Source organism: Chionomys nivalis, chromosome 17 (genome assembly GCF_950005125.1).
Source record: "Chionomys nivalis chromosome 17, mChiNiv1.1, whole genome shotgun sequence".
Lineage (NCBI taxonomy): Eukaryota > Metazoa > Chordata > Mammalia > Rodentia > Cricetidae > Chionomys > Chionomys nivalis.
Window position 1 is genome coordinate 2,717,596 of NC_080102.1, and position 15,068 is coordinate 2,732,663.

Here is a 15,068-nt window from a genome sequence, read left to right on the forward strand (position 1 = left end):
CCAAGTGCTGAAGCTTCTCAATTCTTTAGCCTCCAGCTTCTGAGGTGTGTTTGCTTGCTATGAACGCTGGTCTTGTAGCAAAACTTGTGCATACTGCTCTGTGTTTTAAGCAAGTCACTGCTTGCCTGTAGTGTATGAAAATATTTCAGAAACTTGAGGATTTTAAACCTCTCACTGGGAATACATGGATGGACTTAACCATTATTCCATGCAATAAATATAGAAATATTGAAAGTATCCATGATTTCTGCTCAGCATCAGGAATCCTACACCAGTTGCCTCATCGTATTTTTGAAATGTAGCTACAGTTGTCATAACTTTGTTAAGGACAGGACCCCATCTGATGGGGAAGCGGATTCCTAGGCAACCTCACGGCAGCTCCCTGCTTACACAGTGCCATCTTGTGGTCCACACAGGTCACAGGCATGGAGGCTGAACTGCTTCCCACCAGGAGAAAGCCTGCATTTCATCCAATGTTTGCTTGATATTTTGGCCAGGTTGGCAGTGACTGGGGAACTAACAAGGGCCATCTGAGTCCCCTTTTCTTCTCAGCAGGAGGCAGAGAAAACAGGGCAAAGGCCTTCTTGCCCATAAAAGGCATTTTACTGTAGACAATACCATAACTCTGTTATGAGTGGGCAGGTTACGGAATTCTCTAGAAGGCCTCAGAAGAAGACTTAAGCTTGAAATATGAGAACCCATGATCCATAGAGAGGATGGGGGCTGTGGGTGGGGGATTGGCAAGAGAACAGCAAAAGCAATAAAAACAAAGTCGGTGGACAATGAACGGGAGCCGCCCCAGATCCCAGAGGCCTGGGAGCTGACTAGGGCCTCACAGCTGTGTGCCTGGTGGGCTTCGTGCTCCTGCCACGCAGGCTCTGAGGCCTCTTGTTTCTTTTTACAGTGTCTCAACAAACACCTGCTGATTGAAACTCACCGGTTAATTTAGTGTCCTGACTGGGATTTACGTTTGTTCTATCTGAACAAAATCTTAGGGGTGTGTGTGTGTGTGCACGCGCATGTATATTCTCCCACAGGTGGATGGTGTCTTCCTTCCGGTTTTGCTGACTGCGATACCCCTGCACTTGTTGGAGGGCTAGGACTGCTGGAGCGTGTGACTGGTTATCTTTCTGAGGAAACAGAATCGTTGCTCTGATCCCTCTGTTGGCCTTTCTAGTAGTAACATATTACCAAAACTACATAAATTTTCTGTAGTAGTTTTTTACCATGCCAAATGGTAAGAGTTTGGTACCTGTGGTCAGTCCAAAGCCAATCTAGCTTACAGAAGAGGAGGGAGGAGAAGACTGAATTCATAAAAAGACAAGTGATTTTAGACCTAAAGTGGGAACATTTCCAGGTAATCTATAAAACTAACCACCATAACCTTACAGGTAGAATGAGCTCAGAAAGGCAAACAGTAGAAGAACCCTTACCTAAGCAAGGCCATGGTTCAGCCCTCACTAGCATACATATGTGCGCATGCACAGGTGAATTTTAAAATTGGACCCCATGGAGGCCTTGGAAAGTATTTCCCCGAGTCTCAGCAATGATTGGAAGGGTGTGGAGCTCTTAGCTGCACACTAGAGATGCTAGCGCTCCTCTGCTCAAGTGTCTCAAGTGTTACTCCCCACGGCACATGCTGCTGGTGTGCTTTCTCCTTGTCCCACCCTACAACCTCCAGGGCTACCACCCGAAGTCTGCCATGTCTGTGACAAGTAAATCAACCCATGCTCTTGTGCCCTCAGGTACCTTGACATCCATCACCAACTTGGCCACCAGCCTGGCCCGAAATATGGACCGGCTCTCGCTGGATGAAGAGCACTATAACCGGCAGGAGGAGTGGCGGCGGCAGCTTCCTGAGAGCCTGGGCGAGGGACTGCGGCAGGGCCTGTCCAGGCTGGGCATCAGCCTGCTCGGTAAGGGACTGTGGCACCCCTGCCCATCTTCACCCAGCTCTGCAGCTCTCCCAGGAATGGCCATGGTGCCTTCTCCGTGGGAGTGGTTAGGAAGTTCATGACCTTTCAGAGGCAGAGCTGAGCCTAGAGAGGATTGGACAGTTGCTGGGCGGCCTGCAGTGCTTCTGTGGAGCATAGGATGGGGCCAGTTCCATTGCGTTGTGCTCCTTAACAGGGCTGCCCCGGGACTACCCTGGCACAGTTCAGGAGTAGCCACAGCCGTGCCACAGCGTTCGCCCCATAACCATGCTGCGTGCTGTTGTCTGAGCAGAACGGGCAGTGTGCACATGCCATGTAGACTGTGGTGAGGAGCCAGCTTTCCCCTTCAATTTATATATTTCAGATCGGCCCATCTCAAAGCAATTACTGTTTGTCAAGGAGTCAGATGGTATAGTTGGAGGTGAAGATTGCTGTGGGTCTTTCACAGTATCAAGCGTTTGGAAGAATCTATAAAGAGGAAGCTTCAGAGCTAGAAACGTGCAGGGCGGGGTTTGGGATCTCCAAGGGTGCTCTTTGTTTATTTGCTTACAAAGGAATCTAAAGCTGTACTGCTTGGCGCCCTGCCTCCCATGCATCCCAGGGAGTTTGCAGGGTGTGGAGATCAAAGCGACAAGGAGGTGCAGAGCAGGGGGAGAAGAGATGAGCCTGGAAGACCTCCTCCTCCCTTACCCTGATCTCCACTCAGCCCCCCACCCAGCAGCACAGCGGGCGAGGCTGTGGGAGGAAGCGGTAAAATGTTCCAAGCACAGGTTGAATTACTGGTGATTATGTAAGCAGTAACAGTGTGGCATGGGATGCTGCCATATGATAACGTGCGGAAAGGGGACGCCAGTGACTCTGTGATGAGTCTTCTTGCTTGATTCTGCAGTCCAGTGGCCATGGGACTCCTTGGTGGGGATGGAGGGTAGAGTGACAGTGGACAGACTATGTCCCTCAGGGCCCTGGACTCCAGGCTGTTACCCAAGTCCTTTCTTAGTGACCTTAGACAAGGTTTTAAGGGCTTTAATCCTGGGTGTTTGTAAACTGGAGCCGGTAATGCAGTTATAAGAAACATGAGCAGGCAGGGGCCACAGGGCACATATGGGGTAGACACAAATTGTTGTCATGTTCTACAATTCAAGGGACTGTAAATATTGCCCTGACTTCAGAACAGCATTTGAGCAACTACAGGAATGTTGGGAAAATCTAGTCCACTGACGTCACTCAGTCCAAAGGGACTGAGAGTAGGTCATCCCGGGGGCCTCACGGTGGTTCTGTGGGGACTTCGGCTGTTTAAAGCTGAGTCACCTTTGTGTGGCACAAGTGTTCCCTTCACCTTCTCAGGTATCTGAGCTATTTCCATCCTGGTCCTGCCTCTTCCCACAAGGAAGCTCTGTCACCCACCAGCCTCCCTGTTCAGAGTTTACCCTCTGGCAGACAGCTCTGCTGTGTTCCTCGGGTCTTGCTGCCCTCTGCCGTTGTGGCTCATGTACTGTCTGCATCTGAGGATGATTTGAGTGTCCACACCACCCCTACCACCAGTGCCAGCACTGGCCAGCTGGGACCCCAGGAACTCCAATCCCTAACCCCTCCCCCAAGAGCGACAGACATTTCTGGATTCCTCAGAGTTTACAGTGCATGGCTCCAGCTTGGTGAAGTGACTTCCTTTCCTCCAGGGGTTCCAGGGCCTGTCTGTGCCACACAGAATATACAAGCTGTCCTCTAGTGCATGGCTCCAGAACATCAGATACGTGCCAGGAGGAAGAGAAACAAGCCTCCTTGTCACCATTCAAACTGATCCCCAGAAAGTGTTTAAAATTGCCACATGTAGCTCAGAGCTCTGCTCAGGTTGGGGCTGCTGTTGTAGAATAATTGAAGCCCACAGCAAGGACTGAAATTCTAGCTTCTCAGACTTTCCCCTCTCTGAGGGCTCAGGGCTGAGATGTATTCACAGAGCACTTGAGGGCTGGCGAGGGCTTCCACACGTGTCATTGTGCCCCCTCAGCAGCCTTGGAGTCAATTTTAAGAGGCTTTCTCCCCGTGTCACCTCCTCTCAGGGCTCTCCGCTTCAAACCGATCAGGACAGTAGAATGAACAGCTGAGAGATCCAGGGGGAACTGCATTTCCCCTAAACGTGCCCCTTTTTGCCTCCTTGGGACACTGGAGTGCTGTGAAGCCCTTTAAAGTCCAAGGACGTCTGAAGCTACTTCCGGCCATGCGACTCCAAGTCAGTGAAGCCACCAGGGCGTTGGCAGAGCTTTAGTCCCACATTTGGGGACTGTGGACCCTGCAGAATTGGCACTGGCTTTGTTTACACGTACTAAATCCACTTCACTTACCCAAAGTACCACACATGCTTCTGTGCCCTGGACCCATGCTAGGAAAAGCTGACCACTTCCACATCCAAGTCCTGCCTCTTCCACTCGCCAAGGGTCCTATTGCCTAACTAAACCGATACAGTTGTATTGGGTCTCACCCACCTTGACGCACTCTGGGAAGAGGCAGGCTGGGCCTTTCAGAAGCCCCAACTAAACAGGCCTATAATAGGCAGGGCGGGAGCAACAGAGGAGGTGCACTTGAGGAGGCCCTTGGACATCAGATCTGCTCCCAGCAGTTGGATTTTCAGTTAGCTGGGACTCGCAGAGTGACAGATTCAAGTTTAATTGCTTCCCAGTTTGCTCTTGGTTCTGTCAAGAAAAGCTGGCCCCAAGCTGGAATGCCAACTGCACTATGTGGGTCTCACTGGTAGGTACCCCAGCAGCATGGTGTTCTAGCTTAGACCTATACCCCTATTGTGAACAGTAACAACAAAAACTGCATTCTATGAAAATCTGCCATCAAAACAGATGAACAATAAATGCCCTGTGGATTCCTGGAGTCACAGAAGAGAGAAGGAAGCACTGGGTGGTTCCTGCTTCTTCAGGACAAGCCTCCCACAGCTCAGAGTGCTGCTCCCCTGCTGCCTACGGCCTAGCACTGAGTCCGTGGGTGCCCCCTCCCCCCACCTCACTTCATCACATTACAGCTCTCCATGTGACCACCCCCTCCACAGGCTGGTTGCCAACAGACAAATCTTGAGATCAGTTTCCATTACCTCAAACCTTAGGGCAGTTTGAGCACATGACAGTAAAGAATTTAGCAGTGGTGGGATTTGGCTGGATTGTACCTAGGAAGAGGCCTCCTACAGCCCCCAGGAGCTGCTTCCCTCAGCCAGACTTACACACTCTAGGATGGCTATTCATATCCAAACAGCCTCTGTTCTCCAGGTCAGTAACACAAAACAAGGGGTCCTCTGGGCTATATGAAGGGTGGCTGCTGCTCACTGCAGAGTCTAGGGCTGAACTGAAGACAAGTGACCCTGCAACTCCTAACTGGCGGAATCTAATACTTCATCTTGGAGTTCAGGGTTCCCACTTTTCTCTATCAAAACCACTGCAATTGGAGCCTTGAGTAAGTATAAGTATGAGATCAAAAGGGAGTTTGACTGAGGTATCTGTTTACACTTAAGGAGACGGAAGTGAGCACCCCATGTGGATGTTATCAGCTATAAAGGGCACAGTCCTTGCCCAGGTTAGGTCTGGCACATGGAAGGGAAATGAGGGAAGATCCTAAAATAAGGCAAACACCTGCACAACTCAGAGTCAATAGTTATAATGAAAGCCAAACTGGGAAAAGGGCATTTTCACCTGAAACATTGGCAATAATTTGTGGCGTATTTGCAATTATTTATCCTAGCTATTAGGTGGAGGATTAAGGATAAAGAAGTCAAAGCCATCCTTGCCTCTGTAGTGACTTGGAAGCCAGTCTGGGCTACAAACCAGTTTCAAAACAGACTCCAGTCCCTAGGTCTTCATTGTACTGCTCCCTGCCCCACCCCCAGTCACCGACAGCACCAGCTGCCTAGGGTCCTAGAAGATGCTGCCCTGCTCTTAGGACCAGCTGGAAGCTGTCATCTCCTCTCCATCACTTATTTCCTTAGGTGTGGGTGGCATTACCCTAAGCTGTCACCGCTGGCAAATTCTTAGTTTGTCAATTCATAAACTTAAATGTCTGTTAAAACCTAAAGGCCTGGAGCCTATGAAGAGCAGTCCCCTTGGATGTGACCTGAAGGAGCTAGTCTAGTCTTTTGTTTCAGCGCTCAATGGAATGCAGCTTGGAATTAGCAGGTCATTAACAGAGACCTGGAAATCTCCTTTTACCCAAGAGACCTTGAATTGTTGGCACAAGGAATAATGGGATTTGACATGCACTGAAATTTCCACCAAGGGACTGTGCATTTGCAGTGCTCCTGCCAGTTGTAAAGCAATCTCTCCTGAGCTAAGGAGCCCTCTGCTACATCATGGAAAGTCAGAACTCATGAGGCCCTTCTTGACCTCATCACTGACCCCTGCAGGTAGAGGACTAGAAGCAAGAGCCGCATAAGTGCCTTCAAGCTCAGTTAAAAGATGGTGGCTGCACCAGGAAGGCTGTGAAGCCAGTAGGGTAGCCAAACCTCAACTAAAGAAAGAAGGTAGTTTTTTCGATATGGAAAAGGAGAAACGAACCTGTTTGATAAAACAGTAAGCAAATAACCCAAACTCAGATCAAGGTCCAACCACTCAACAGTTGTGTGACCTTGGGAAAATTCCTTAACCTCGCTGTGTTTGTTGGCCTTACTCATAGAACTGCAATGATTAAATGACCTTATGGGTGGAGACCTTTGTACAATTCATAAGCACTCAATAGACTAGCTATAACAGAAATCACCTGTCAACAATTACTTTTATTAAGTAAAAATTAACAGTGATAATGTTGGATTATTAGAAAATAATTGTTTTAAGTCAAAGGAGTGGTGAAATAGGCCAGCAAGAGCAGTTGCTGTGAAATCCCGGGTCACTGGGTGAACCCCAGCATGTATGTAAAGGAGCAGGGCATAACTACATGCAACCCAGCAACAAAGGGTAGAGACAAGCACTGGGCAGCTAGCCAAAATGGAGGGCAGGGTGCACTAGAGGACGATACCTGATGCCTTCCTGTGGCTTCCATGGGTACCTGTCCCCACCCCACACAGAAATGGGGGACACGGGTTCTCCCCAGAATGTGTTACTTCTGCAGAGGCACAGGGGTAACTGCTGTGGGGTATTTGTGTCAGTGTACTGCTGTGATAGAAAACTGAATGGCCAATAGCTAAACAAGAGAGTAAGCCTGGACTTACTAACGGAGAACTCTAGGAAGAAAGATGGGGTTGCCAACCAGACGCAAAGGAAGCAGGGTGGGCATTATGGAGGTAATGAGCCACATGGAAGAACAGAGATTAAAAATACGAGTTAATTTTAAGTTATAAGAACTAGTTGGTCCCAGCACTCGGGAGGCAGAGGCAGGCGGATCTCTGTGAGTTCGAGACCAGCCTGGTCTACAAGAGCTAGTTCCAGGACAGGCTCCAAAACCACAGAGAAACCCTGTCTCGAAAAACCAAAAAAAAAAAAAAAAAACTAGTTGGGAACAAGCCTAAGCTAAGGCCAACCTTTTATAAGTGATTATTTGCGGCTGGCGGTTCCAATAAGAAAGTACTACTACAGATAACATTCCAAAGGAAGTTATTTTATTATTTTCTGAGAGTTTCTCTGTAGCTTTGAAGAATCCCAAGTTTCTAGATCCTGATTTGTGAACCAATCTGAACATTGTTTGGATGAAGAAAACATCTACTGTAAATGTCCCTTGATCAATAAAATGTTATGAGGGCAGAGATTCTTTTTCAGTCGAGACTAAACTGAGTTCCAGATTGAGGTTTCTATAATCGAGGACGTTAAGCCGCTGTCCTCACTTGGAACCTTGTATTATTTCAGGTGCAATTGCTGGTATAGTTGATCAGCCAATGCAGAACTTCCAGAAAACATCCGAGACCCAGGCTTCAGCAGGACGTAAGGCCAAGGGTGTCATCTCAGGCGTGGGGAAAGGAATCATGGGGGTCTTCACCAAACCCATTGGGGGAGCTGCAGAACTTGTGTCACAGACTGGCTATGGTAAGTAGGTTAAAAAAAAAAAATCAGGCCAGCTGAGAGCCTATTAATATACATTCCTGCTCAGTTCTCTGAATTTAGTCTTTCGCATGGGAAAGGGGTGAAAACAAGATGGATAACTAGTAGCTATCTTTTCCGTATCCTAATGTCTATGTACAGAGTATGACGGCTGCCAATGAGTAACATCAGTTACTAATTTCAAGCCCCCCCTTTTATTCAGACTTTAAAAGTAGCCAGTCAGAAGTTTTGAACGGTATGGCAACTGAGAAGAGAATGTTTACTTTTCATATGATAAACTGGAGCAAGCAGGTCAGGAAGACATCTGTGCCTGTGGAGAGCAGGAGAGGGCATGCACACTCATCTTTGGGAGTCATCAGTGTCTCCTGGCCAATGAGAGCAAAGACACATGGTGTCTAGCTAAAATCCTTTTTCCCAAAGCGGAGGCTGGGAGACTCGGGGCTTGGCAGTGCCAGGACATGTCCTAACTGTGCCTGTGTGCTGTGCATAACGGACGGTGTGAAAGGAAGCCTCTTGGCACAGCACATTAAAGTACCTTGCAGTAAACATGACTAGAATTACTTTTTTACTTAAACTTGATGGCATCCTTTTGGCCATGCAGCAGGCAAGTTAGCTGGCATTTCAGACCACAGGAGCGGCCACCCACTTGTCAGACAAGATATACTCTGTCTGCATCTGGCCAATCAGCAGGCATCCTGTACCTCAGTTCTGACAGGGCACATACCCAGAGCATCCTCTGAGAGACCACACTAGCAGCCGAGCTTCTGCTCCCCTCTCCACTCCAGTCCACTCCCAGGGAAATTGACAGTACAGACTGCTACAACTCAGAGGTGGAACGAAAGGTTAAACTCTCCCTTACTTATTAAGAAAAATTGTTCTTTTTGCTCCAGACCCAAGTGGGTTTTAATGCCATTGTCTCTTCCATGTTTCCCAGGCTTAGGAACTTATGTAAGAGTATCTCAGAGCAGGGTTTCACGTGGCCTTTTTGGTTTCCGTCACTCTTGTAAAACTTTTACTACCACACTGAAGGTTTTACAAACCACTAACTCTTAGTCTAATGACTATGCCTCGTTTATAAACATTTACAAGCCCTCAGAAAGCACACACACTGTACCATCTTTGGTTCTGGAGAGTCTCTTTGGAGGCGTATGTGGCTGCTGCTGGGTGCCCTCATTTGGTACTGGCACCAGGGAAAGCCTGTAATAAACCAGAGGCCCCAAGAGCACTCATAAATGTATACAAAATCTTGTTTAACAGCTGGATTAAGTCATTTAAATTTAAATACTGCATCTAGGCAAACCATATGCTTTTGTACGTTTCTGGTTTTGTTTTTCAGCCAGTCATATAGAAAAATTGTATTAAGCAGCAAAGCCAAGTAACAGTGACTTTTAAAACATTTAAGTTTTATATGACATATAAGATACTGTCAATGACCAGTTCTCTCAGGAGCATTATGCTAAGTCAGTGGTTCTCAACCTTCCTAATGCTATGACCCTTTAAAACAGTTCATGTTGTGGTAACCCCCAACGATAAAATTATTTTTGTTGCTACTTCATAACTAATTTTGCTACTACTATGAGTGGTAATGCAAATGTCTGTGTTTTCTGATGGTCCTAGGCGACCCCTGTGGAAGCAAGTGGTTTTATGAGCAGCTGTAAGAGAACATCACTGTAGCACACATAGAATTGTTCTCCAGGAAGTAGCAGAGCTCCTTTGCTTCTCTTACTACAGGTATTTTACATGGAGCTGGACTTTCTCAGCTTCCCAAACAGCGGTATCAACCAAGAGATCTCCATGCTGACCAAGCTCCAAACAGCCATGTCAAATATGTCTGGTAAAATTCTTGAGCTATTTACTCAGTTAACATCTACACTGTGCGTTGACAGACCCTGGTTTGCTGTCTTGATAATGGGCATGTGTCTGGGGAGACCAAAGGAACAGCTGTTTTGACACCAGCATCTTGGGCAGTTTTCTTCCTAGGTTGAAGCTGGATAGAGAGAGAACTCTGCTCCACAGGCTAGGTGTGGTAGAACAGAACAGCTGTAAGAGACTGAGGCAGGACTGTCAATTCAAAGCCAGCCTGGGCCACACAAGGAGACAAAAACAAATTTATCTGCTCTACTTGGATTTCTTAAGGATACACATTATAGTCTGGGCCTGCAACAAGAATCAAAATTCTCTGGGGACAGAGTTCTAATTGGGGGTGTCATTTCTGATTTATAGGAAAATAAATACCTAAATGAAGCATAAGAAAAATTTCTTCTCCAGGAGCTGGTTCTACTGACCAGAATCAACTTGATAATTAACAATATTTTTTAGCCAGCTGTAGCAAATACTGTAACATCTAGTTAATAGTGCACCCTGTCCTTGGGAAGGAGGGAACATGCCCCGATGGTTAATATACAGTGATAGCTGTTGTGACTGTCTTTCAGGCTGGCTCCTGACCACTTTCTTCCTCTTAAACAGGAAAATGCTTCAGTCTCTGGGCAGACCAGAAGTCCACATGGCTCTGGATGTGATTCTGGTGAGGGGTTCAGGCCAGGAGCATGAAGGGTGCTTGCTATTGACATCAGAAGTGCTCTTTGTCGTAAGCATCAGTGAAGACACACAGCAGCAGGCCTTCCCCATCACAGAGATCGACTGTGCACAGGACACCAAGCAAAACAACCTGCTCACTGTGCAGCTCAAGCAACCAAGAGTAGCCTGTGATGTGGAGGTACAGTTCCAAAAACAGGACAACTGGGGCTGGCTTTCAAGGGGTTGAGCTGTAGCCTGATCACTGGTACTTAGGCATCTCTGAGACCAGGAGAGCCAGGGAGGATTAGGAGACAGGTAGGCATTGTAAAAGGAACCAGGAAGGCCACATCCCCCTGTGCATGGGAACCCTAGGTGGAGCCTGGCAATGCTCACCTAGAATGGCCGCTCAGGTAGAGCATCCGGAACACCAGGAGGCAGCAGTAAGCCCTGCCTGAGCAGAGTGGCTCTGGCCTCTGTCTACAGTCCCACCTCCAACATGCAAATGCATCCTGTGCACCTCCCAGGTGATGGCCCTAATTACTGATTTAGAAGATAGGAGATAGAGGTAATCCTTACTGGACACTGAAGACTGACAACCAAGGTTACAGAACCACCCCCAGCAGGACCTGCCCAATTCCTTCTTTGATATTTTTCCTGATAAGGGATCCTGTCTCCCTCACGTTATGTGGGTAGAATTATCTAGCAGATGGAAAGCAGCCAACCACATCTCCTGAGACCTCTCCTGTTTCTTGGACTGTCATCAGTTAGGCTTTAAGCTGGGGCTGGCACTAAGACCACACTGCTGCTTTCAGTTGATGACTTTCTGGGAATAAACAGGGGTCGGATGTCCAGGCTGACTTTATTAGATCTGCCAGAAATCTTCTGATCCAGTTGACAACAAAGCAGCAGTGATCTGGCTACAGAATTTGGCAAAAGACAGTAGCATTGCCTTCAAGTCCTTAGTCCTGGAGAAGCCTCCAAGCCCCAAGAAATATCTGTGACCAGTATTTTTCTTAGCTGGCATAGAATTATTTCAGATCTTCAGCTATCAGACTCATGTTGTACTGATACTTAATTCTCATCCTCGTTTGCAATTCTGTTTGAGGATCAGGGCATGAGACCTGTTGTTTTTATGGTAACCAATTGGCATGTGTAGAAGCTGGAGGTTAAGGCGATGAACTCGGCAAGCTATGTAATGGGAGCATCCAAACCTACTGCTGTTCAGGGATAAAGGAATGGCGGTCAGAGGCAGAAACACAAAGCAGTCCAAGACAGCCATGAAATAAGCAAGTTCACACGCTTCTACCTGGTACTGTGCAGCAGACGCGCAGTGCTCACGCTCCACACTGTACTTCCTCCGTATTGCAACACTAACCCTCCCCAAAGAGAGAAAACTGGAGCTGCAAGACCAGCGCCATCTGATCTAAGCCTTCGGCTGTGAAAACCAAACGCAGTATTTCAAGCCCTATAAAGTGTCCTTTACCTTAGAGGCTAGAAACAGAACTCCTTTGAATTTTGGAAGGAATTAATTTGTAGATGACATCATTGAGCATATTCAAATATGGCAGGTTTGGACTTTTTTTAAATCAGCTTTGTTTTTCTTGGTTAAATGCAGTCATTTTTTGGGATAATTGCTTAATATGCCTGGCACGTTATTAAAATCTCCTAAGAGAGGCTCAAAATGAGTCAGGAGGTCAATTTATTCCTTGGCCAGGTTCCTTTGACAACACAGGCTTTCCTGCTGCTGTTCAGGAGGAGCAATTAAGCCCTTTGTATATTCCAAGCTCTCCAGCTGAACTCTGGTCCCATCCAATGATATCATCACAGCTCTGGCCTCTGCCTGGTGGTGCACAACTTTCATCTGTCAGTGAATCTTAAAGGCTTTCCTTTTCTTTCTCAGGCTGAAAAATATAAGACCCAAACGATAACACAAGCCTTAATGTACTCCTCTGGCAGGCCCCTTTATTACCTGTTTTCTGTAGCTTTTTACAACTTTTTATACTTTTAACTACTTTTTTTTCTGTGCCCTGTTTAAATTTTTACATTACCACAACTCTGAGAACCAAAACACCCCTATTAAGATGTTTCTAATTCTTCCAGAATCCTTGCCAATATTCAGGAGGTCGTACACACACACACACAAATTCTACCGACCAGTGGTCAGCTCTGCCAATCCCCTCTCAACTTGATCTGCACACTAGATAACCGTGGGACTTTAGGATAAGAATTTATAGTCCCGACTGCCTTTGATGGGTGCTTCCTCAGACTGTCTCGCTTAGGAACTTAGTAGTTTATCTATCTCCGTCCTCAGACTGTCTCAGTTACGAACTTGGTAGTTTATCTCTCTCAGTTCTTGAGTTCCACTGAAGACAAGCCAGACTTTTATAAACTATAAATGTAGTTTGCATCCTCCCTTTTTGCCATAAAATTTTCCCCTTCCTCTGCCCGGTTTTTCTATTTTTTTCTGGCTTTAAATCCTAGTATTTATAAAAACAGAAAATGTTACAGTTCAAAAAGGCAGGCGTCTGTTTTGTAAAAATGCTCTGGTGTGGATGAGAGCCTCGTCCCTGCCTTCGGACAAACTGAGGAGGCTCTGCAAACCAGAGCAACTTTTATTCTGGGATGCTGAGTTGCATACTTATTACATTTAAGCACAGGGGACTTTGCTGCTTTGCTCCTGGGCTGCTTGGTAAAAAGCAATGACAGATGTTAATGAGTACTATCAAATGGTTAACTTTAAACACAGGAACTGTATGCAAAATGAGCTGTTCATTCTAAGCAGGGAGATCTGGTAGATAATGCTTTATCTTGGATGTGAACAGAATAGCTCACTAGATGACCTAGGAGACACTATGAACAAGTGTACCCAGGAAGATAGTTTTGTTAACAAACCTGTGTTTCTGAACCACAGATGGACGGTGCCCGGGAGAGACTGTCAGAGCAACAGTTCAACAGGCTTGTAGACTACATCTCAAACACATCTTGTCACCTGGCCCCAAGCTGCTCGTCCATGCAGACAACATGTTCTGTGGTTGCTGTGGAGCTGCCCCCTGCCACTGTCAGAACCTACCACTACTTAGCTGACCCCCACTCTGCTCAGGTCTTCGTTAGTAGGTTCACCATGGTGAAGAACAGAGCCCTGAGGAAAGGCTTCCCCTGAGTCCCTTTGACTGCTGAGCAATACAGAGAGTTCCAACATTCAACACGGACACAAGGCCAACATGTCTATAGTAACAGGCATACTAATTTTGCAGGGATTTTATATAGTACCTTCTCCCCAGACCAAAAAGAAAAAGATACTCCTCCTTCAAGTTACAAAGAAGAAAAACTCAAGTGGGAGAGGAACAAATGATCAGAATCCTGTTTTCGTATTCTTACCATATGTAGAAAAATTTTTCTCTATGCCATCTGCAGAAGTTGTCACTGTAATTTCAATCTGTTAACGTTCTGCTATATAGTAAAATGTGGACAGGCCCTAGAATAGACGCAAAGTAAAACCCCACCACCCCTGTAACACCTAGAGTGTTGTTTCACTTGAGTTTTTTCATTTAACTACAATACCATTCTTTTAGGAAAACCGATGTATATTATCTTCAAAGTTAGCATTCTACTAGTTTACAGACTTAACTGCTCAGGTATATTTTGGAAAGCTTATGTTTTACCAAGCTAAAAAGTAATATTTTGTGTCTACCGACAAGAACAAAACATAATGCTTGTATGTTTATTTAGTCCCAGAATTCCTTAGTAAATGGGGTAAATTAAGAACCCCAACATTACCAAACCGTGGTGGCGCACACCTTTGATCCCGGCACTTGGGAGGCAGAGACAGGCGGATCTCTGAGTCTGAGGCCAGCCTGGTCTACAGTGCGAGTTTCGGGACAGCCAGAGCTGCACAGAGAAACCCTGTCTCCAACATTAAGGCTAACAATACCATCAGTCCAGGTAGTTCTCTATGTACTGACTTGATCAAGCATGCAGGCAGTTCCTAAAGGCTGGTAAGAATCATTTAACATCCAAGAAAGGTTTCGATGCAAGACCTGGAGATACCAGCTGTCTCGCCATCCGCTGACGGCATCTGTGCATGGGCCTGAAACCTGTTTCCTTCAGCTCAAAGACGACCACTGAGCTCCAACTCCCAAGTCTGCTGGGCACACACCCCACTACATCGCTACTACTGGAAAGCAAAAGTGGACAATTCAAGCCAAATATGAAAACCATCTCTGGAATTAATCTGTTACTCATTTAGGAAAGCAACATTTTGTCAACCTCAAGAATAATTATTTTTAAGAATGTAAATATGTACTGAATCTTATGACTTATGGTAATTTTACATATTGCTAAGAATTAAATAATAAAAGATATTCCTGAATTACTGACCACCGGATAAATGTTTTGAGTTTTTAGTTCATAGGTTTTCACTGCTCCCTTACTTTAATACAGCTCACTCACTCACTGAGTCTGCACAAGTTAAACAGGGTAAGGATAACTTCTGATTAGACTTGCTTCCTCATTTATACACAGGATAGAGCACAGTCCAAGAGCCCTCACCTGGGGTGCAAAAGCAACAACAAAACTAGGATTGCATTATTTTATGCAATAT

General features: G+C 46.3%; 1 protein-coding gene across 6 annotated transcripts in view; it reads left to right on the top strand.

The window, feature by feature from the left end:
- Vps13b (vacuolar protein sorting 13 homolog B) overlaps positions 1–14,837 on the top strand; it is a 438,985-nt gene extending 424,148 nt beyond the window's left edge. For all 6 annotated transcript variants that reach the window (XM_057791252.1, XM_057791249.1, XM_057791251.1 and 3 more), the window contains 5 exons: positions 1,746–1,916; positions 7,760–7,936; positions 9,683–9,785; positions 10,418–10,667; positions 13,380–14,837. In XM_057791252.1, coding sequence (XP_057647235.1) covers positions 1,746–1,916; positions 7,760–7,936; positions 9,683–9,785; positions 10,418–10,667; positions 13,380–13,628 — 950 coding nt within the window. In that variant the 3' untranslated portion in view covers positions 13,629–14,837. The remainder of the gene's footprint in view (positions 1–1,745; positions 1,917–7,759; positions 7,937–9,682; positions 9,786–10,417; positions 10,668–13,379) is intronic.
- The last annotated feature ends 231 nt before the right edge of the window (positions 14,838–15,068 follow it).